At 46.9% G+C, this 24,717-nt stretch overlaps 1 protein-coding gene across 2 annotated transcripts in view; it reads left to right on the top strand.

The window, feature by feature from the left end:
- The window catches only part of pde8a (phosphodiesterase 8A), a 266,783-nt gene that overhangs the window by 229,833 nt on the left and 12,233 nt on the right, over positions 1 to 24,717 (top strand). For both annotated transcript variants that reach the window (XM_065012412.1, XM_065012413.1), the window contains 7 exons: positions 3,010 to 3,058; positions 3,206 to 3,338; positions 10,678 to 10,876; positions 16,446 to 16,663; positions 17,500 to 17,632; positions 21,131 to 21,295; positions 21,624 to 21,753. In XM_065012412.1, coding sequence (XP_064868484.1) covers positions 3,010 to 3,058; positions 3,206 to 3,338; positions 10,678 to 10,876; positions 16,446 to 16,663; positions 17,500 to 17,632; positions 21,131 to 21,295; positions 21,624 to 21,753 — 1,027 coding nt within the window. The remainder of the gene's footprint in view (positions 1 to 3,009; positions 3,059 to 3,205; positions 3,339 to 10,677; positions 10,877 to 16,445; positions 16,664 to 17,499; positions 17,633 to 21,130; positions 21,296 to 21,623; positions 21,754 to 24,717) is intronic.

The raw sequence follows: 24,717 nt of genomic DNA on the forward strand, positions 1-24,717 counted from the left end.
GGCCGAGCGGCATAGGCAAGGTGCAATAGATGGTATAAGGTACAGTATATACATAAAAACAGAAACGTCCCTTTTTCAGGACCCTGTCTTTCAAAGATCATTTGTAAAAATCCAAATAACTTCACAGATGTTCATTGTAAAGGGTTTAAACACTGTTTCCCATGCTTGTTCAATGAACCATAAACAATGAATGAACATGCACCTGTGGAACGGTTCGTTAAGTCACTTACAGCTTGCAGACGGTCGGCAAGACAGCGCTACAGGGGAGACAGGACGGACAGCTGATCCTCCTCGCAGTGGCAGACCACGTGTAACAACACCTGCACAGGATCGGTACATCCGAACATCACATCTGTGGGACAGATACAGGACGGCAACAACACCTGCACAGGATCGGTACAGGATACAGGATGGCAACGACACCTGCACAGGATCGGTACAGGATACAGGACGGCAACAACACCTGCACAGGATCGGTACAGGATACAGGACGGCAACGACACCTGCACAGGATCGGTACAGGATACAGGACGGCAACGACACCTGCACAGGATCGGTACAGGATATAGGACGGCAACGACACCTGCACAGGATCGGTACAGGTACAGGATGACAACAACACCTGCACAGGATCGGTACAGGATACAGGATGGCAACGACACCTGCACAGGATCGGTACAGGATACAGGATGGCAACAACACCTGCACAGGATCGGTACAGGATACAGGATGGCAACGACACCTGCACAGGATCGGTACAGGATACAGGATGGCAACAACACCTGCACAGGATCGGTACAGGATACAGGACGGCAACGACACCTGCACAGGATCGGTACAGGATACAGGATGGCAACAACAATCGCCCGAGTTACACCAGGAATACACAATACACCCTCCGTCAGTGCTCAGACTGTCCGCAATAGGCTGAGAGAGGCTGGACTGAGGGCTTGTAAGGCAGGTCCACAAAAGACATCACCGGCAACAACGTCGCCTCTGGGCACAAACCCCTCCGTCGTCGGACCAGACAGGACTGGCAAAAAGTGCTCTTCCCTGACGAGTCGTGGTTTTGTCTCACCAGGGGTGATGGTCGGATTCGCGTTTATCGTCGAAGGAATGAGCGTTACACAGAGGCCTGTACTCTGGAGTGGGATCGATTTGGAGGTGGAGGTTCTGTCATGGGCCGGTATGTCACAGCATCATCGGACTGAACTTGCTGTCATTGCAGGCAATCCCAACACTGTGCGTTACAGGGAAGACATCCTCCTCCCTCATGTGGTACCCTTCCTGCAGGCTCATCCTGACATGACCCTCCAACATGACAATGCCACCAGCCATACTGCTCGTTCTGTGCGTGATTGCCTTCAAAACAGGAATGTCAGTGTTCTGCCATGGCCAGCGAAGAGCCCGGATCTCAATCCCATTGAGCACGTCTGGGACCTGTTGTATCGGAGGGTGAGGGCTAGGGCCTTTCCCCCAGAAATGTCTGGGACCTGTTGTATCGGAGGGTGAGGGCTAGGGCCTTTCCCCCAGAAATGTCTGGGACCTGTTGTATCGGAGGGTGAGGGCTAGGGCCTTTCCCCCAGAAATGTCTGGGACCTGTTGGATTGGAGGGTGAGGGCTAGGGCCTTTCCCCCAGAAATGTCTGGGACCTGTTGGATCGGAGGGTGAGGGCTAGGGCCTTTCCCCCAGAAATGTCTGGGACCTGTTGGATCGGAGGGTGAGGGCTAGGGCCTTTCCCCGCAGAAATGTCTGGGACCTGTTGGATCGGAGGGTGAGGGCTAGGGCCTTTCCCCGCAGAAATGTCTGGGACCTGTTGGATCGGAGGGTGAGGGCTAGGGCCTTTCCCCCAGAAATGTCTGGGACCTGTTGGATCGGAGGGTGAGGGCTAGGGCCTTTCCCCCAGAAATGTCTGGGACCTGTTGGATCGGAGGGTGAGGGCTAGGGCCTTTCCCCCCCAGAAATGTCTGGGAACTTGAAGGTGCCTTGGTGGAAGAGTGGGGTAACATCACACAGCAAGAACTGGCAAATCTGGTGCAGTCCACGAGGAGGAGATGCACTGCAGTACATAATGCAGCTGGTGGCCACAACAGATACTGACTGTTACTTTTGATTTTGACCCTCCCCCCCTCCCTTTGTTCAGGGACACATTATTTAATTTCTGTTAGTCACATGTCTGTGTCTCATCTTGTTATGTTCATACTAATATTTACACATGTTAAGTTGGCTGTGGCCTTGAGATAGAAGCTGTTTTTCTTTCTCTTGGTCCCAGCTTTGATGCACCTATACTGACCTCGCCTTCTGGATGGTAGCGGGGTGAACAGGCAGTAGCTCGGGTGGTTGTTGTCCTTGATCTTTTTGGCCTTCCTGTGACATCGGGTGCTGTAGGTGTCCTGGAGGGCAGGTAGTTATCCCCCGGTGATGCGTTGTGCAGACCACACCACCCTCTGGAGAGCCTTGCGGTTCAGGGTGGTGCAGTTGCCGTACCAGGCGGTGATACAGCCTGACAGGATGCTCTCGATTGTGCATCTGTAAAAGTTTGTCAGGGTTTTAGGTGACAAGCCACATTTCTTCAGTCTCCTGAGGTTGAAGAGGTTCTGTTGCACCTTCACCTCCAGCTTGATGATGAGCTTGGAGGGTACTATGGTGTTGAATGCTGAGCTGTAGTCTATTAAAGTGGTACATGGTTATGGATTGGGCGTAGTAGTTTCTTGACATTCATTTAATTTGACAGTGTCTGAAACTATGGACTGATATAATTATTATTCTCTCTGTTTGTCTCTCTCTCTCTCTTTCTCTCTCTCTCTCTTTCTCTCTCTCTCTCATTCTCTCTCTCTCTCTCTCATTCTCTCTCTCTCTCTCTTTCTCTCTCTCTCTCTCTCTCTCTCTCTCTCTCTCTCTCTCTCTTTCTCTCTTCTTCTCTCTCTTTTTCTTTCTCTCTCTTTTCTATCTCTCTCTCTCTCTTTCTCTCTCTCTCTCTCTTTCTCTCTCTCTCTTATTCTTTCACAGGATGGCTTGCGCAGATTATCAGGAAACGAATACATCTTTGCTGCGAAACGTACGTACAGTATTCCTCTCCTGGCATAGTGATGAAGATGATGATTACGATAATGATGTTGATCACGTAAAGCGCCGTTTTGATTTGTCTCTCTCTCTCTCCCCAACATCTCCCCCTCTCCTCACCCCCGCACCGTCCCCCTCTCAGAGCCCCACCTCCCAAGTCACCTAGCCATGCCCCTGTCGTTGAATGACATCCCTCCTCACGTTGCCCAGACAATGGAGAATGAAGACTCCTGGGACTTTGACATCTTCAACCTGGAGACTGCCTGTCTGAAACGGTGAGGGGAGGTTATAACACTGTAATACCATGTTCAACCTGGAGATGGCCTGTCTGAAACGGTGAGGGGAGGTTATAACACTGTAATACCATGTTCAACCTGGAGACGGCCTGTCTGAAATGGTGAGGGGAGGTTATAACACTGTAATAACATCTTCAACCTGGAGACGGCCTGTCTGAAACGGTGAGGGGAGGTTATAACACTGTAATAACATCTTCAACCTGGAGACGGCCTGTCTGAAACGGTGAGGGGAGGTTATAACACTGTAATACCATGTTCAACCTGGAGACGGCCTGTCTGAAACGGTGAGGGGAGGTTATAACACTGTAATAACACTGTTATAATGCTGTAGTAACACTTTTATAAATATTCACTTCAGCCAGCTTTATCAAAATAACCGAGGAAGGTGGACTCAAAAGCAATGAGTCCGATCATAAAGACTTTCTCCTTCATCTCTACTGTGGTTTGGTTTAGAGAGGTCCAGAAGCCACAGAAATACAGACAATTCTACAAACTCCCATCTGTTTCAGTACTGTACACCGGCTGTGAAGCTAATGTGTGCATCCTAAATGGGACCATATTCCCTATATAGTGCACTACTTTCAACCAGAGGCATATGGGTGATTCCTCATGAAGCCAAGACAAAAAAAAGACCATGATTTAGGAGATTTTCACTCCATTCTATCTATTTAGTTCCTATGTATCTAAAAGCATATTTGAGAAATAAGTAATTGAAGTTTGGAATATTTGTGACATTTTTTGGCTTTACCCAGGCCTCCTTTAAGACTCCATTATGTTTCATCTATAGATGCTACAAAGAAAACGATCGGTGTCATGTGAAACTTTGTAATATGTAATATGATTAGTATTTTGATTTCAATAACACTTTTTTTCTTACATGAATTTATGAATATTGAAAAATATAAACATGAATATGTTTTTAATTTTGCCAAATGTTTCAATATATTATTGAATATAATAACACTATACGGGCATATCAAAGTTACAAAGTGGAGTCTCTGCTAGTTTTAAAGTTACGGCCCATTTTATACATAGAAATTGGCATAGTCGGCAATGTAACCAATCACAGCCCTCCTTTTACTTGTAATCATTGCACATCCTGCAAATCACCAGCAGAGGGCGACCATTTTGAATCCATTTTCACATTCACTCTTTATTTTACCTTTATTTAACCAGGCAAGTCAGTTAAAGAACAAATTCTTATTTTCAATGACGGCCTAGGAACAGTGGGTTAACTGCCTGTTCAGGGGCAGAACGACAGATGTTGGTAATGCTTACAAATCATCTCTGAAAGTAGCAGAGATCTCACTCTAGAACTGTGATATGCCTGTAGAGGATATTATGTTCTTGGTCAACAATATATTGAAGCATTTGTCAAATTCAAAAATGGTATATTTTCAATATTCATGTTTAGATTTTTTAGTATTCATAAGCGGGTAAGCTTTACATGACACCAATTTTATTTTGTAGCAACTACAGATGAAACATAATGCAGTTTTAAAGCAAAATTTCACAAATATTAAAACATGAATAAATTATTTCTCAATTATGCTTTAAAAAGATTCTCTTGTAAGGAGAGAATCTTGCAAGGGGCTGAAGCTCATTGGTTGGAACTCGAATTGCTAGGGGGCTGGCCCACGTGGGGGGAAATGTAGGGAAAATGGCGCAGTACAGCTTGTAGGGGCTGTCTTGTTAGACTTCTTTACAGCTTTGGACATTATTGATCTACTGCTGGAAAAACGTATGTGTTCTGGCTTTACAGCCCCTGCTATAATGTGGATAAAGAGTTACCGGTCTAACAGAACACAGAGGGTGTTCTGGCTTTACAACCCCTGCTATAATGTGGATAAAGAGTTACCGGTCTAACAGAACACAGAGGGTGTTCTGGCTTTACAGCCCCTGCTATAATGTGGATAAAGAGTTACCGGTCTAACAGAACACAGAGGGTGTTCTGGCTTTACACCCCCTGCTATAATGTGGATAAAGAGTTACCGGTCTAACAGAACACAGAGGGTGTTCTGGCTTTACACCCCTGCTATAATGTGGATAAAGAGTTACCGGTCTAACAGAACACAGAGGGTGTTCTGGCTTTACACCCCTGCTATAATGTGGATAAAGAGTTACCGGTCTAACAGAACACAGAGGGTGTTCTGGCTTTACACCCCCTGCTATAATGTGGATAAAGAGTTACCGGTCTAACAGAACACAGAGGGTGTTCTGGCTTTACACCCCCTGCTATAATGTGGATAAAGAGTTACCGGTCTAACAGAACACAGAGGGTGTTCTGGCTTTACACCCCCGGCTATAATGTGGATAAAGAGTTACCTGTCTAACAGAACACAGAGGGTGTTCTGGCTTTACACCCCCGGCTATAATGTGGATAAAGAGTTACCGGTCTAACAGAACACAGAGGGTGGTATGGCTTTCCAGCCCCTGCTATAATGTGGATAAAGAGTTACCGGTCTAACAGAACACAGAGGGTGTTCTGGCTTTACACCCCCTGCTATAATGTGGATAAAGAGTTACCGGTCTAACAGAACACAGAGGGTGTTCTGGCTTTACAGCCCCGGCTATAATGTGGATAAAGAGTTACTTGTCTAACAGAACACAGAGGGTGTTCTTTAATGGAAGCCTCTCCAACGTAATCCAGGTAGAAGCAGGAATTCCCCAGGGTAGCAGTTTAGGCCCGTTGATTTTTTCCATTTTTACTAACGACATGCCACTGGCTTTGAGTAAAGCCAGTGTGTCTATGTATGCGGATGACTCAACACTATATACGTCAGCTACTACAGCGACTGGAATGACTGCAACACTTAACATAGAGCTGCAGTTAGTTTCGGAGTGGGTAGCAAGGAATAAGTTAGTCCTAAATATTTCCAAAACTAAAAGCATTGTATTTGGGAAAAATCATTCACGAAACTCTAAACCTCAACTACATCTCGTAATGAATAATGTGGAAATTGAGCAAGTTGAGGTGACTACACTTCGTGGAGTAACCATGGATTGTAAACTGTCATGGTCAAAACATATTGATACAACAGTAGCTAAGATGGGGAGAAGTCTGTCCATAATAAAGCAATGCTCTGCCTTCTTAACAACACGGCAGGTCCTACAGGCCCTGGTTTCTACCTTCTTAACTACACGGCAGGTCCTACAGGCCCTGGTTTCTACCTTCTTAACAACACGGCAGGTCCTATAGGCCCTGGTTTCTACCTTCTTAACAACACGGCAGATCCTACAGGCGCTGGTTTCTACCTTCTTAACAACACGGCAGGTCCTACAGGCCCTGGTTTCTACCTTCTTAACAACACGGCAGGTCCTACAGGCCCTGGTTTCTACCTTCTTAACAACACGGCAGATCCTACAGGCCCTGGTTTCTACCTTCTTAACAACACGGCAGATCCTACAGGCGCTGGTTTCTACCTTCTTAACAACACGGCAGGTCCTACAGGCCCTGGTTTCTACCTTCTTAACAACACGGCAGGTCCTACAGGCCCTGGTTTCTACCTTCTTAACAACAAGGCAGGTCCTACAGGCCCTGGTTTCTACCTTCTTAACAACAAGGCAGGTCCTACAGGCCCTGGTTTCTACCTTCTTAACAACACGGCAGGTCCTACAGGCCCTGGTTTCTACCTTCTTAACAACACGGCAGGTCCTACAGGCCCTGGTTTCTACCTTCTTAACAACACGGCAGGTCCTACAGGCCCTGGTTTCTACCTTCTTAACAACACGGCAGGTCCTACAGGCCCTGGTTTCTACCTTCTTAACAACACGGCAGGTCCTACAGGCCCTGGTTTCTACCTTCTTAACAACACGGCAGGTCCTACAGGCCCTGGTTTCTACCTTCTTAACAACACGGCAGATCCTACAGGCCCTGGTTTCTACCTTCTTAACAACACGGCAGGTCCTACAGGCCCTGGTTTCTACCTTCTTAACAACACGGCAGGTCCTACAGGCCCTGGTTTCTACCTTCTTAACAACACGGCAGGTCCTACAGGCCCTGGTTTCTACCTTCTTAACAACACGGCAGGTCCTACAGGCGCTGGTTTCTACCTTCTTAACAACACGGCAGGTCCTACAGGCCCTGGTTTCTACCTTCTTAACAACACGGCAGATCCTACAGGCCCTGGTTTCTACCTTCTTAACAACACGGCAGGTCCTACAGGCCCTGGTTTCTACCTTCTTAACAACAAGGCAGGTCCTACAGGCGCTGGTTTCTACCTTCTTAACAACACGGCAGGTCCTACAGGCGCTGGTTTCTACCTTCTTAACAACACGGCAGATCCTACAGGCCCTGGTTTCTACCTTCTTAACAACACGGCAGGTCCTACAGGCCCTGGTTTCTACCTTCTTAACAACACGGCAGGTCCTACAGGCGCTGGTTTCTACCTTCTTAACAACACGGCAGGTCCTACAGGCCCTGGTTTCTACCTTCTTAACAACACGGCAGGTCCTACAGGCCCTGGTTTCTACCTTCTTAACAACACGGCAGATCCTACAGGCCCTGGTTTCTACCTTCTTAACAACACGGCAGGTCCTACAGGCCCTGGTTTCTACCTTCTTAACAACACGGCAGGTCCTACAGGCCCTGGTTTCTACCTTCTTAACAACACGGCAGGTCCTACAGGCGCTGGTTTCTACCTTCTTAACAACACGGCAGGTCCTACAGGCCCTGGTTTCTACCTTCTTAACAACACGGCAGATCCTACAGGCCCTGGTTTCTACCTTCTTAACAACACGGCAGGTCCTACAGGCCCTGGTTTCTACCTTCTTAACAACACGGCAGGTCCTACAGGCGCTGGTTTCTACCTTCTTAACAACACGGCAGGTCCTACAGGCCCTGGTTTCTACCTTCTTAACAACACGGCAGATCCTACAGGCCCTGGTTTCTACCTTCTTAACAACACGGCAGGTCCTACAGGCCCTGGTTTCTACCTTCTTAACAACAAGGCAGGTCCTATAGGTCCTGGTTTCTACCTTCTTAACAACACGGCAGGTCCTACAGGCGCTGGTTTCTACCTTCTTAACAACACGGCAGGTCCTACAGGCCCTGGTTTCTACCTTCTTAACAACACGGCAGGTCCTACAGGCCCTGGTTTCTACCTTCTTAACAACACGGCAGGTCCTACAGGCCCTGGTTTCTACCTTCTTAACAACACGGCAGGTCCTACAGGCCCTGGTTTCTACCTTCTTAACAACACGGCAGGTCCTACAGGCGCTGGTTTCTACCTTCTTAACAACACGGCAGGTCCTACAGGCCCTGGTTTCTGCCTTCTTAACAACACGGCAGGTCCTACAGGCCCTGGTTTCTACCTTCTTAACAACACGGCAGATCCTACAGGCCCTGGTTTCTACCTTCTTAACAACACGGCAGGTCCTACAGGCGCTGGTTTCTACCTTCTTAACAACACGGCAGATCCTACAGGCCCTGGTTTCTACCTTCTTAACAACAAGGCAGATCCTACAGGCCCTGGTTTCTACCTTCTTAACAACACGGCAGGTCCTACAGGCCCTGGTTTCTACCTTCTTAACAACACGGCAGGTCCTACAGGCCCTGGTTTCTACCTTCTTAACAACACGGCAGGTCCTACAGGCCCTGGTTTCTACCTTCTTAACAACACGGCAGGTCCTACAGGCCCTGGTTTCTACCTTCTTAACAACACGGCAGGTCCTACAGGCCCTGGTTTCTACCTTCTTAACAACACGGCAGGTCCTACAGGCCCTGGTTTCTACCTTCTTAACAACACGGCAGGTCCTACAGGCCCTGGTTTCTACCTTCTTAACAACACGGCAGGTCCTACAGGCCCTGGTTTCTACCTTCTTAACAACACGGCAGATCCTACAGGCCCTGGTTTCTACCTTCTTAACAACACTATCAACAAGGCAGATCCTACAGGCCCTGGTGTTGTCTCACCTGGACTACTGTCCAGTCGTGTGGTCAGGTGCCTCAAAGAGGGACTTAGGAAATTACAATTGTCTCAGAACAGGGCAGCACAGCTGGCCCTTAGAGGTACACAGAGAGCTAACATTAATAATATGCATGTCAATCTCTCATGACTCAAAGTGGAAGAGAGATTGACTTCCTCATTACTTGTTTTTGTAAGAGGTGTTGACAAGCTGAAGGTACCGAGCTGTCTGTTTAAAATACTAGCACCCATACATACCCCCACAAGACATGCCATCAGAGGTCTCTTCACAGTCCCCAAGTCCCGAACAGACTATGGGAGGCACACAGTACTACATAGAGCCATGACCACATGGAACTCTATTCCACATCAGGTAACTGATGCAACAGTAGAATCAGATTTAAAAAGCAGGTAAAAATACACCTTATGGAACAGCGGGGACTGTGAAGAGACACACACACACACACATAGACACACACACACACATGGATTTGTCTCTGTAGATATGTGGTAGTGGACTATGAAGAGACACACACAAAGGCACAGACACATGCATACCCACACACATGATAACATACACACTATACACACACGTACACATGGATTTGTCTCAGTAGATATGTGGTAATGGACTATGAAGAGACACACACACAGTATATTGTGAATTCTGGAATTGTATTGTAATGTTTTTAAAATGGTATAACTGCCTTAATTCTGCTGGACCCATAATAAATACAAATATAGCTAAAATAAGCAGTCATTTTCATCTATGGATTTTGTGGCTAATTGAGGTAAGACGAATTCGGCTCATAGATTATGCATGTATTAACTACACATTGACACATCCAGCCCAAAGCGGCAGGTTTAAAAATGAGTCTTTCTTAGTTGCCAAATTACCTGAACATGTCTTTAAGATGCAAATATCAAATATATGTCAACAATCCTTCCTTCAGGGGCGGCAGCGTAGCCTAGTGGTTAGAGCGTTGGACTAGCAACCGGAAGGTTGCAAGTTCAAACCCCCGAGCTGACAAGGTACAAATCTGTCGTTCTGCCCCTGAACAGGCAGTTAACCCACTATTCCCAGGCCATCATTGAAAATAAGAATGTGTTCTTAACTGACCTGCCTGGTTAAATAAAGGTAAAATAAAAAAATTAAAAAAGGACCATTCTACATTACGTGAAAATCCCCCAAATCATGTTTTTTTGGGGGGGGGGGATCACCCATATGGGCTCTGGTGAAAAATAGTGCCCTATAAATGACCTGTTGAGTGTCAGAGGGATTGGATTGGGAAGCTGGGTTATGGCAGAAGAGATGAGGTTACACAGTGTACTTGCACTTAACTCGGTGGTATTGAACTCCTCCATTCTGTTCGTCCTAACCTTCATGCTGTCTGGTAATGGTCTCCTCCCAGGCCTCTGACCTATCTGGGCCTGAAGATCTTCTCTCGGTTCGGGGTGTGTGAGTTCCTGAGCTGTCCCGAGGCCACTCTCCGTTCCTGGCTGCAGGGGATCGAGGCTAACTACCACTCCACCAACTCCTACCACAACTCCTCGCATGCTGCCGATGTCCTGCACGCTACCGCATACTTCCTCTGCAAGGAGAGGGTCAAGGTAAGATGGCCGTCCAAGATGGCCGCCACTGGGTCAGACAGTTTTGTCTCGTTTGTTTTGTCTTGTTTTGACTTGTTTGTTTTTGTCTTGTTTGTTTTGTCTTATTTATTTGTTGGTCTTGTTTGTTTTGTCTTATTTATTTGTTTGTCTTGTTTGTTTTGTCTTATTTATTTGTTTGTCTTGTTTGTTTTGTCTTGTTTGTTTTGTCTTGTTTTGACTTGTTTGTTTTTGTCTTGTTTGTTTTTGTCTTATTTATTTGTCTTGTTTGTTTTGTCTTGTTTTGACTTGTTTGTTTTTGTCTACTTTGGTTTGTTTGTATGTTTGTTTGCCCCTCATTTATACAGGTAAATCCATATGACCTGTTCAGAGACAGCAGAAGTAAAACATTTGTAACAAACATTGAAATGAAATAAGCACTCAGCAATGAGTCAATCCTGGGCTGACATTCCTCAATCACCAGCATGGCTTAATCCAAGTTCTAATTAGAGTTACACGATGCCGGTAGCTTCCCCAAAATGTCCAAGTTTTTCAAACATTCCAGTTAGAAGATTCCTGGAATCAACCCTACCCACTGGGCAAAAACTGGTTGAATAAATGGTGATTCCACCTCATTTCAACAACAAAAATGTAATGTGATGATATTGATATTGATATGATATTGAAAGCCCATAAGACAACATGACACAACACAAATACATGTTTAAGAAAGCCCCTAAGACAACATTACATTTACATTTAAGTCATTTAGCAGACGCTCTTATCCAGAGCGACTTACAAATTGGTGCGTTCACCTTAAGACATCCAGTGGAACAGCCACTTTACAATAGTGCATCTAAATCTTTTAAGGGGGGGGTGAGAAGGATTACTTTATCCTATCCTAGGTATTCCTGAAAGAGGTGGGGTTTCAGGTGTCTCCGGAAGGTGGTGATTGACTCCGCTGTCCTGGCGTCGTGAGGGAGTTTGTTCCACCATTGGGGTGCCAGAGCAGCGAACAGTTTTGACTGGGCTGCGCGGGAACTGTACTTCCTCAGTGGTAGGGAGGCGAGCAGGCCAGAGGTGGATGAACGCAGTGCCCTTGTTTGGGTGTAGGGCCTGATCAGAGCCTGGAGGTACTGAGGTGCCGTTCCCCTCACAGCTCCGTAGGCAAGCACCATGGTCTTGTAGCGGATGCGAGCTTCAACTGGAAGCCAGTGGAGAGAGCGGAGGAGCGGGGTGACGTGAGAGAACTTGGGAAGGTTGAACACCAGACGGGCTGCGGCGTTCTGGATGAGTTGTAGGGGTTTAATGGCACAGGCAGGGAGCCCAGCCAACAGCGAGTTGCAGTAATCCAGACGGGAGATGACAAGTGCCTGGATTAGGACCTGCGCTGCTTCCTGTGTGAGGCAGGGTCGTACTCTGCGGATGTTGTAGAGCATGAACCTACAAGAACGGGCCACCGCCTTGATGTTAGTTGAGAACGACAGGGTGTTGTCCAGGATCACGCCAAGGTTCTTAGCGCTCTGGGAGGAGGACACAATGGAGTTGTCAACCGTGATGGCGAGATCATGGAACGGGCAGTCCTTCCCCGGGAGGAAGAGCAGCTCCGTCTTGCCGAGGTTCAGCTTGAGGTGGTGATCCGTCATCCACACTGATATGTCTGCCAGACATGCAGAGATGCGATTCGCCACCTGGTCATCAGAAGGGGGAAAGGAGAAGATTAATTGTGTGTCGTCTGCATAGCAATGCTAGGAGAGACCATGTGAGGTTATGACAGAGCCAAGTGACTTGGTGTATAGCGAGAATAGGAGAGGGCCTAGAACAGAGCCCTGGGGGACGCCAGTGGTGAGAGCGCGTGGTGAGGAGACAGATTCTCGCCACGCCACCTGGTAGGAGCGACCTGTCAGGTAGGACGCAATCCAAGCGTGGGCCGCGCCGGAGATGCCCAACTCGGAGAGGGTGGAGAGGAGGATCTGATGGTTCACAGTATCGAAGGCAGCCGATAGGTCTAGAAGGATGAGAGCAGAGGAGAGAGAGTTAGCTTTAGCAGTGCGGAGGGCCTCCGTGATACAGAGAAGAGCAGTCTCATTTGAATGACTAGTCTTGAAACCTGACTGATTTGGATCAAGAAGGTCATTCTGAGAGAGATAGCGGGAGAGCTGGCCAGGGACGGCACGTTCAAGAGTTTTGGAGAGAAAAGAAAGAAGGGATACTGGTCTGTAGTTGTTGACATCGGAGGGATCGAGTGTAGGTTTTTTCAGAAGGGGTGCAACTCTCGCTCTCTTGAAGACGGAAGGGACGTAGCCAGCGGTCAGGGATGAGTTGATGAGCGAGGTGAGGTAAGGGAGAAGGTCTCCGGAAATGGTCTGGAGAAGAGAGGAGGGACTAGGGTCAAGCGGGCAGTTTGTTGGGCGGCCGGCCGTCACAAGACGTGAGATTTCATCTGGAGAGAGAGGGGAGAAAGAGGTCAGAGCACAGGGTAGGGCAGTGTGAGCAGAACCAGCGGTGTCATTTGACTTAGCAAACGAGGATCGGATGTCGTCGACCTTCTTTTCAAAATGGTTGACGAAGTCATCTGCAGAGAGGGGGGAGGGGGGGGAGGATTCAGGAGGGAGGAGAAGGTGGCAAAGAGCTTCCTAGGGTTAGAGGCAGATGCTTGGACTTTAGAGTGGTAGAAAGTGGCTTTAGCAGCAGAGACAGAAGAGGAAAATGTAGAGAGGAGGGAGTGAAAGGATGCCAGGTCCGCAGGGAGGCGAGTTTTCCTCCATTTCCGCTCGGCTGCCCGGAGCCCTGTTCTGTGAGCTCGCAATGAGTCGTCGAGCCACGGAGCGGGAGGGGAGGACCGAGCCGGCCTGGAGGATAGGGGACAGAGAGAATCAAGGGATGCAGAAAGGGAGGAGAGGAGGGTTGAGGAGGCAGAATCAGGAGATAGGTTGGAGAAGGTTTGAGCAGAGGGAAGAGATGATAGGATGGAAGAGGAGAGAGTAGCGGGGGAGAGAGCGAAGATTGGGACGGCGCGATACCATCCGAGTAGGGGCAGTGTAGGAAGTGTTGGATGAGAGCAAGAGGGAAAAGGATACAAGGTAGTGGTCGGAGACTTGGAGGGGAGTTGCAGTGAGGTTAGTGGAAGAACAGCATCTAGTAAAGATGAGGTCGAGCGTATTGCCTGCCTTGTGAGTAGAGGGGGAAGGTGAGAGGGTGAGGTCAAAAGAGGAGAGGAGTGGAAAGAAGGAGGCAGAGAGGAATGAGTCAAAGGTAGACGTGGGGAGGTTAAAGTCGCCCAGAACTGTGAGAGGTGAGCCATCCTCAGGAAAGGAGCTTATCAAGGCATCAAGCTCATTGATGAACTCTCCGAGGGAACCTGGAGGGCGATAAATGATAAGGATGTTAAGCTTGAAAGGGCTGGTAACTGTGACAGCATGGAATTCAAAGGAGGCGATAGACAGATGGGTAAGGGGAGAAAGAGAGAATGACCACTTGGGAGAGATGAGGATCCCGGTGCCACCACCCCGCTGACCAGAAGCTCTCGGGGTGTGCGAGAACACGTGGGCGGACGAAGAGAGAGCAGTAGGAGTAGCAGTGTTATCTGTGGTGATCCATGTTTCCGTCAGTGCCAAGAAGTCGAGGGACTGGAGGGAGGCATAGGCTGAGATGAACTCTGCCTTGTTGGCCGCAGATCGGCAGTTCCAGAGGCTACCGGAGACCTGGAACTCCACGTGGGTCGTGCGCGCTGGGACCACCAGATTAGAGTGGCCGCGGCCACGCGGTGTGGAGCGTTTGTATGGTCTGTGCAGAGAGGAGAGAACAGGGATAGACAGACACATAGTTGACAGGCTACAGAAGAGGCTACGCTAATGCAAAGGAGATTGGAATGACAAATGGACTACACGTCTCGAATGTTCAGAAAGTTAAGCTTACGTAGCAGGAATCTTATTGACTAAAATAATTCAAATGATACAGTACTGCTGAAGTAGGCTAGCTGGCAGTGGCTGCGTTGTTGTTGTTCTATCTCTCTATAGTGCTGTTTCTTGTATTATGGTCTCTTGTTTCTTTAGAGCAGTGGTCACCAAACTACGGCCCACGGGCCGGATACGGCCCGTCAGCACATTTGGCCCGGCCCTCTGAACAATACCAGAGACGCTATCAAATTTTTTTCCTATTTGGCCTCCAGAAAAAAAAAAAAATCCTAGGCCCAGCCCTGTCAAAGAGAGAACGGAATAATGGCGAAAAGGTTAGTAAGAGAAAAATTGATTCAGAATGCAGGGTATTTAACCTGCAGTGGACAAACAATTTTTTTTTTGTTCAATGCAAAGAAAAGGCTGTTTGTCTCATCTGTCAAGAGACGGTGGCGGTATTCAAAGAATACAATCTTCGCCGACACTATGAATCCCGTCACAAAGACAAGTACGATAGCTTGCAAGGCCAAATACGAGCAGACAAACTCTCAAAGCTAAAAAGTGGACTACTATCTCAGCAGAATACATTTGTACGCCAAGCTCTGCTGAACCAGGCATCCGTTCGGGCCAGCTTTCGGGTTGCTAAACTGATAGCAAGAAGCGGTAAGCCTTTCACTGACGGAGAGTTTGTTAAGAAATGACATGACACAACACAAATACATGATTAAGAAAGCCCCTAAGACAACATGACACAACACAAATACATGTTTAAGAAAGCCCCTAAGACAACATGACACAACATAAATACATGTTTAAGAAAGCCCCTAAGACAACATGACACAACACAAATACATGATTAAGAAAGCCCCTAAGACAACATGACACAACACAAATACATGATTAAGAAAGCCCCTAAAACAACATGACACAACACAAATACATGATTAAGAAAGCCCCTAAAACAATATGACACAACACAAATAGTAAGATCACGCCACTAGCAACACCAAGGTCGTGGGTTCAGTTAGTAAGATCACGTCCCTAGCAACACCAAGGTCGTGGGTTCAGTTAGTAAGACCACGTCACTAGCAACACCAAGGTCGTGGGTTCAGTTAGTAAGATCACGTCCCTAGCAACACCAAGGTCGTGGGTTCAGTTAGTAAGATCACGTTTACTAGCAACACCAAGGTCGTGGGTTCAGTTAGTAAGACCACGTCACTAGCAACACCAAGGTCGTGGGTTCAGTTAGTAAGACCACGTCACTAGCAACACCAAGGTCGTGGGTTCAGTTCCTGCAGGGTTCACATACTAAAAATGACAATGGTAAGGGTAATTTGGTGGTATAAATAGTATGACCATAATCGATAGGGTAGCAGGTAGCCTAGCCGTTAGATCATTGGGCCTGTAACAGGGCGGCAGGGTAGCCTAGTGGTTAGAGCGTTGGACTAGTAACCGGAAGGTTGCAAGTTCAAATCCCTGAGCTGACAATGTACAAATCTGTCGTTCTGCCCCTGAACAGGCAGTTAACCCACTGTTCCTAGGCCGTCATTGAAAATAAGAATTTGTTCTTAACTGACTTGCCTAGTCAAATAAAGGTAAAAAAAAAAAATAAATAACCAAACGGTCGCTAGCTGGAATCGCTAACTGCTCCATTAATATTAAATATGAAGAAAACACTCCTCTTCTTTCCCGAACAGCAAAGTCTGGAGCAGATTGATGAGGTGGCGGCTCTGATAGCAGCCACGGTACACGACGTGGATCACCCGGGACGCACCAACAGCTTCCTGTGTAACGCAGGAAGTGAGCTGGCCATCTTGTACAACGACACGGCCGTGCTAGAGAGCCACCACGCTGCCCTTGCCTTCCAGATCACCACACGGGACGACAAGTGTAACGTCTTCAAGAACATGGAGAGGTACGGCTGTCTGTGGGTTTTCTGGGAGGCTGTTTGGTCTGTCTGTCTGTCTGTCTGTCCGTGTGTGTGAGAGAGACAGTGAGGCAGGGCAGTCATGTGATTTGAGTCCCAGAGCAGTGTGTCTCATGCAATGCTCTCCCTCGGATGGGGGAAGGTACACAATCACTCCATTCATTCCTCTCCTCTGTCACTACAGTCAGGAGGCTAGAACTGTCCAGAGGGGCTTTCAGCACATTTATTTACCAATGCTTTTTGTGTGAACGTGTCTCTCTCTGTGTTCTTCTCCCCCCCCTTTCCTCTCTCTCCTACACTGCTTCTTTCTCTCTCTCTCTCTCTGTCTGTCTCTCCCTCCCGATGTCTCTCTCTCTCTCTCTCTTTCTCCTCCCCCTCTCTTTCTCTCCTCTCCTCCCTCTCGCTGCCTCTCTCTCTGTTCTTCTCTCTTTCCCCCCCTCCCCCTCTCCCTCCCTCTCACTGTCTCTTCTCTCTTTCTCTCTCCCCCCTCTCTCTCTCCTCCCCTCCCTTCTCGCTGTCTCTCTCTCTCTCTCTCTGTCTCTCTCTCTCCTCCCTCCCCCTCTCCTCCCTCCCGATGTCTCTCTCTCTCTCTCTCTCTGTTCTTCTCTCTCTCTCTGTCCTCTCTCTCTCTCTCTCTCTTTCTCCTCCCCCTCTCTTTCTCTCCTCTCCTTCCTCTCGCTGCCTCTCTCTCTGTTCTTCTCTCTTTCTCCCCCCCCTCCCCCTCTCCTCCCTCTCACTGTCTCTTTTCTCTCTCTTTCTCCCCCCCCCCCTCTCTCTCCTCCCCTCCCTTCTCGCTGTCTCTCTCGCTCTCTCTCTCTCTGTAGGAATGAGTACCGTACCCTGCGTCAGGCCATCATAGACATGGTGCTCGCCACAGAGATGACAAAACACTTTGAGCACGTCAACAAGTTCGTCAACAGCATCAACAAGCCGCTGGCCGCGCTGGAGGAGAACGGGGTGAGATGAAGGACAGAACAAGAAAAGAGAAAAGAGGGGATGAAAAAGAACACTAAAAGTCCAGGTTAGATAGGTTCTGTGGTTAAACATGAAGGCAGCAGGAACCTGTTCATGGCTTAGATCAGAGTATTGCAGCCAATACAGTATGTGTAGCTGTGTCCAGTCATGGAACAATCTAGAAAATACAATCAGTCTGTTTTTAGATATCATTCTGCATCACGCTTAACTCTAAAAACAGCCGACAGTTAGCTAACAGCATGCAGGTTAGAAAGAGGAGAAGAGTTGAAGGGAGTCATTGTGTGGCCTAACGTAGCCTTATAACGTAGCCTAGCCTAGCCTTCCAGTGGAGCCTTCCGGCTAAAAGTTAGCCAACTGTGATGTAGGTTGAAGGGAGTTAGTGTAGCCTGCTGTCCTAGCTTCCTAATGTAGCCTTCCATGCACTTTAGCCTGCTAGCATAGCATAGCCTAGCCTCCTAGTGTAGCCTGCTTGCATATCATAGGCTAGCGTAGCCTCCTGGCCTAGCTTCCTAATGTAGCCGTCCATGCACTTTAGCCTGCTAGCATAACATAACCTAGCCTCCTAGTGTAGCCTGCTAGCATATTATAGGCTAGCCTCCTAGTGTAGCCTGCTAGCATATCATAGGCTAGTGTAGCCTCCTGGCCTAGCCTCGTAGTTTCGCCTGCTAGCGTAGCCTAGCCTAGAGTAGCCACCTGGCCACAGACAGATTAGCATGGAGAGAGAATCTTACGGTCTGGTTCCATCTTTCTCATGATGGTGTGGAATGCACAGCACAGCCATTCTACTCTCTCACACAGGCCCTTTTAAGGAATATCATAGGAGGTAATTCTGCAATCTAACTAGTTAGCAATCAAACTATAACTCTGACTAACACAGTTAGCAATCAAACTACAGTACCAATCAAAAGTGTGGACACACCTACTCATTCAAGGGTTTTTCTTTATTTTTACTGTTTTCTACATTGTAGAATAATAGTGAAGACATACCGGTAAACTATGAAATAACACATATGGAATCATGTAATAACCAAAAAAGGGATTAACAAATCAAAATATATTTGAGATTCTTCAATGTAGCCAACCTTTGCTTTGATGACATCTTTGCACACTCTTAGCATGATTTCACAGTGCCATCCATTTTGTGACCAAAGCCTCATATACTACCCTGCAACCTGTATGCTCTCGTTGGCTGGCCCTCGCTTCATATTCGTCGCCAAACACACTGGCTCCAGGTCATCTATAAGTCTCTGCTAGGTAAAGCCCCGCCTTACCTCAGTTCACTGGTCACCATAGCAACACCCACCCGTAGCAAGCGCTCCAGCAGGTATATCTCACTGGTCATCCCCAAAGCCATCACTTCCTTTGGCCACCTTTCCTTCCAGTTCTCTGCTGCCAATGACTGGAACAAATTGCAAAAATCATTGAAGCTGGAGTCTTATATCTCCCTCTCTAACTTTAAGCATCAGCTGTCAGAGCAGCTTACCGATCACTGTACCTGTACATAGCTCATCTGTAAATAGCACACCCGACTACCTCATCCCCATATTATTCCTTACCCTCTTGCTCTTTTGCACCCTACTTGCACATCATCATCTGCACATCCATCACTCCAGTGTTAATGCTAAATTGTAATTATTTTGCCTCTATGGCCTATTTATAGCCTACCTCCCTACTCTTCTACATTTGCACACACTGTATATAGATTTTTCTTTTGTGTTATTGACTATACGTTTGTTTATGTGTAACTCTGTGTTTGTTTGTGTCGAACTGCTTTGCTTTATCTTGGCCAGGTCGCAGTTGTAAATGAGAACTTGTTCTCAACTGGCCTACCAGGTTAGATAAAGGTGAAAATACATATATTCTCTCAACCAGCTTCACCTGGAATGCTTTACCAATAGTCTTGAAGGAGTTCCCACATATGCTGGGCATTTGTTGGCTGCTTTTCCTTAACTCTGCGGTCCAACTCGTCCCAAACCATCTCAATTGGGTTGAGGTTGGGTGATTGTGGAGGCCAGGTCATCTGATGCAGCACTCCATCACTCTCCTTCTTGGTCAAATTGGGTCATTGTCCTGTTGAAAAACAAATGATAGTCCCACAAAGCGCAAACCAGATGGGATGGCGTATCCCTGCAGAATGCTGTGGTAGCCATGCTGGTTAAGTGTGCCTTGAATTCTAAATTAATTACAGACAGTGTCACCAGCAAAGAACCATCACACCACCTCCTCCTCCGTGCTTCACAGTGGGAACCACACAGTGGGAACCATCACACCACCTCCTCCTCCATGCTTCACAGTGGGAACCATCACACCTCCTCCTCCTCCATGCTTCACAGTGGGAACCACACAGTGGGAACCATCACACCTCCTCCTCCTCCGTTCTTCACAGTGGGAACCATCACACCTCCTCCTCCTCCATGCTTCACAGTGGGAACCACACATGCGGAGATCTTCCGTTCACCTACTCTGTGTCTCACAAATACACAACGGTTGGAAACAAAAATATCAAATCAGTCTCCTCTGAACAGTTGATTTTGAGATGTGTCTGTTACTTGAACTATGTGAAGAATTTATTTGGGCTGCAATCTGAGGTGCAGTTAACTCTCAAAAACGTATCCTCTGTAGCAGAGGTAACTCTGGGTCTTCCTTTCCTGTGGCGGTCCTCACGAGAGCCAGTTTCATCATAACGCTTGATGGTTTTTGCGACTGCACTTGAAGAAACCTTCAAAGTTCTTGACATTTTTCCGGATTGACTGACCTTCATGTCTTAAAGTAATGATGGACTGTTGTTTCTCTTTGCTTATTTGAGATGTTCTTGCCATAAATGGACTTAAGGCTATCTTCTGTATACCACCCCTACCGTCCAGGGCGGTCATGGTCCAGGGTGGTCAGGGTCCAGGGCGGTCAGAGTCCAGGGCGGTCAGGGTCCAGAGCGGTCAGGGTCCAGAGCGGTCAGGGTCCAGGGCGGTCAGGGTCCAGGGCGGTCAGGGTCCAGGGCGGTCAGGATCCAGGGCGGTCAGGGTCCAGGGCGGTCAGGGTCCAGGGCAGTCAGGGTCCAGGGCGGTCATGGTCCAGGGCGGTCATGGTGACTTCCTCATGAAGCTGGTTGAGAGAATGCCAAGAGTGTGCAAAGCTGTCATCAAGGCAAAGGGGGGCTACTTTGAAGAATCTCAAATATAAAATATATTTTGATTTGTTTAACGCTTTTTGGTTACTACATGATTCAAACTAAAACGCCGTCTAACACAGCAACCAAACTAACTCTAACACAGCAACCAAACTAACTCTGTCTAAAACAGCAACCAAACTAACTCTGTCTAACACAGCAACCAAACTAACTGTCTAACATAGTTAGCAATCAAACTAAAATCATGTGTGTGCTCTAGTGCTGATGGTGTGTGTGTGTGTGTGTGTGTGTGTGTGTGTGTGTCCGTGTGTCCGTGTGTGTGTGTCCGTGTGTGTGTCCGTGTCCCCTCTCCTTAGGGAATCGGCGACGAGGAGTCTGTCAAAGGCATCCTAACGTCCCCAGACAACCGGATCCTTGTCAAGCGCATGCTGATCAAGTGTGCCGACATCTCCAATCCGTGCCGACCGCTGGAGCTGTGCATAGAATGGGCCGGGCGCATCTCAGAGGAATACTTTGCACAGGTACAGGACAGTGGTGAGAGGAGAGAGACGTGATGCTGCGGTGTGGAACACTAATAGATACAGTAGAACAGAGGACCTTTGGGGATTCAGCAGTTAGCTGATGTGGAATGTGAAACACACAGCATACTGGAGCAGCATTCATGGATTGTTTTGATTAGATGTACTGTACCAATCAGGAAATATTGGTACACACTCAGTAAAGACACTGCGTGTGTGTGTGTGTGTGTGTGTGTGTCTGTCTGTCTGTGTGCGTGCGTGCGTGCATCTGTGTGCGTGCGTGCGTGTGTGTGTGTGTGTCTGTGTGCGTACGCGCGCGTGTGTGTTTCAGACTGACGAGGAGAAGAGGCAGAGTCTACCGGTGGTCATGCCTGTGTTTGACAGGAACACCTGCAGCATTCCTAAGTCCCAGATCTCCTTCATAGACTACTTCATCACAGACATGTTCGACGCCTGGGATGGTAAGGACTTACGTTAGCTACCTGATCTAAGGCTTCAGCTCAGCGGGCTAACAGTGTTTCGATGCTTGGGATGGTAATGACTGTTAACCCTATCTGCTCCATATAACAGAGGACTTGGTGACTTGTTAGATCCCTGAATCTAATGTCTAAGATTCAGCTCAGCTCCCTGAATCTAATGTCTAAGCTTCAGCTCAGCAGCTCCCTGAATCTAATGTCTAAGCTTCAGCTCAGCAACTCCCTGAATCTAATGTCTAAGCTTCAGCTCAGATCCCTGAATCTAATGTCTAAGATTCAGCTCAGCAACTGAATCTAATGTCTAAGATTCAGCTCAGCAGCTCCCTGAATCTAATGTCTAAGATTCAGCTCAGCTCCCTGAATCTAATGTCTAAGATTCAGCTCAGCAACTGAATCTAATGTCTAAGCTTCAGCTCAGCAGATCCCTGAATCTAATGTCTAAGCTTCAGCTCAGCAGCTCCCTGAATCTAATGTCTAAGCTTCAGCTCAGCAGCTCCCTGAATCTAATGTCTAAGCTTCAGATGAGCAACTGAATCTAATGTCTAAGATTCAGCTCAGCAGATCCCTGAATCTAATGTCTAAGCTTCAGCTATGTAGCTCTACTCAACTTGCTATGTAGCTCTACTCAACTTGCTATGTAGCTCTACTCAACTTGCTATGTAGCTCTACTCAACTTGCTATGTAACTCTACAGCATAGCTACATAGTCTAAAGTACAGCTACGTAGTCTATAGTGCAGCTACGTGGTCTATAGTACAGCTACAGTATAGCTACATAGTCTACAGTATAACTACATAGTCTACAGTATAGCTACATAGTCTACAGTACAGCTACATAGTCTACAGTATAACTACTTAGTCTATAGTATAACTACATAGTCTATAGTACAGCTACGTAGTCTATAGTACAGCTACGTAGTCTATAGTACAGCTACGTAGTCTATAGTGCAGCTACGTAGTCTATAGTACAGCTACAGTATGGCTACATAGTCTACAGTATAGCTACATAGTCTACAGTACAGCTACATAGTCTACACTATAACTACATAGTCTATAGTACAGCTACATAGACTACAGTATAGCTACAGTATAGCTACATAGTCTGCAGTATAGCTACATAGTCTGCAGTATAGCTACATAGTCTACAGTATAGCTACAGTATAGCTACATAGTCTGCAGTATAGCTACATAGTCTATAGTACAGCTACGTAGTCTATAGTATAGCTACAGTATAGCTACATAGTCTACAGTATAGCTACAGTATAGCTACATAGTCTGCAGTATAGCTACATAGTCTACAGTATAACTACATAGTCTACAGTACAGCTACAGTATGGCTACATAGTCTACAGTATAGCTACATAGTCTACAGTATAGCTACATAGTCTACAGTATAACTACATAGTCTACAGTATAGCTACATAGTCTACAGTATAACTACAGTATAGCTACATAGTCTACAGTATAACTACAGTATAGCTACATAGTCTACAGTATAGCTACATAGTCTACAGTATAGCTACATAGTCTACAGTATAGCTACATAGTCTACAGTATAGCTACATAGTCTACAATATAGCTACATAGTCTACAGTATAGCTACATAGTCTAAAGTATAGCTACATAGTCTACAGTATAGCTACATAGTCTACAGTATAGCTACATAGTCTACAGTATAGCTACATAGTCTACAATATAGCTACATAGTCTAGAGTATAACTACATAGTCTACAGTATAGCTACATAGTCTACAGTATGGCTACATAGTCTACAGTATAGCTACATAGTCTACAGTACAGTACAATATAACTACATAGTCTCCTGTTTAGTCCACAACAGGCCCACACATCTGTTGGCCTATAGACTGTCACAGTACAGTATAACTACATAGTCTCCTGTTTAGTCCACAACAGACCCACACATCTGTTGGCCTATAGACTATCACAGTACAGTATAACTACATAGTCTCCTGTTTAGTCCACAACAGGCCCACACATCTGTTGGCCTATAGACTATCACAGTACAGTATAACTACATAGTCTCCTGTTTAGTCCACAACAGGCCCACACATCTGTTGGCCTATAGACTATCACAGTACAGTATAACTACATAGTCTCCTGTTTAGTCCACAACAGGCCCACACATCTGTTGGCCTATAGACTGTCACAGTACAGTATAACTACATAGTCTCCTGTTTAGTCCACAACAGACCCACACATCTGTTGGCCTATAGACTATCACAGTACAGTATAACTACATAGTCTCCTGTTTATTCCACAACAGGCCCACACATCTGTTGGCCTATAGGCTATCACAGTACAGTATAACTACATAGTCTCCTGTTTAGTCCACAACAGACCCACACATCTGTTGGCCTATAGGCTATCACAGTACAATATAACTACATAGTCTCCTGTTTAGTCCACAACAGGCCCACACATCTGTTGGCCTATAGGCTATCACAGTACAGTATAACTACATAGTCTCCTGTTTAGTCCACAACAGGCCCACACATCTGTTGGCCTATAGACTATCACAGTACAGTATAACTACATAGTCTCCTGTTTAGTCCACAACAGACCCACACATCTGTTGGCCTATAGGCTATCACAGTACAATATAACTACATAGTCTCCTGTTTAGTCCACAACAGACCCACACATCTGTTGGCCTATAGACTATCACAGTACAGTATAACTACATAGTCTCCTGTTTAGTCCACAACAGACCCACACATCTGTTGGCCTATAGGCTATCACAGTACAATATAACTACATAGTCTCCTGTTTAGTCCACAACAGACCCACACATCTGTTGGCCTATAGGCTATCACAGTACAATATAACTACATAGTCTCCTGTTTAGTCCACAACAGACCCACACATCTGTTGGCCTATAGACTATCACAGTACAGTATAACTACATAGTCTCCTGTTTAGTCCACAACAGAC

Source organism: Oncorhynchus nerka, linkage group LG27 (genome assembly GCF_034236695.1).
Source record: "Oncorhynchus nerka isolate Pitt River linkage group LG27, Oner_Uvic_2.0, whole genome shotgun sequence".
Lineage (NCBI taxonomy): Eukaryota > Metazoa > Chordata > Actinopteri > Salmoniformes > Salmonidae > Oncorhynchus > Oncorhynchus nerka.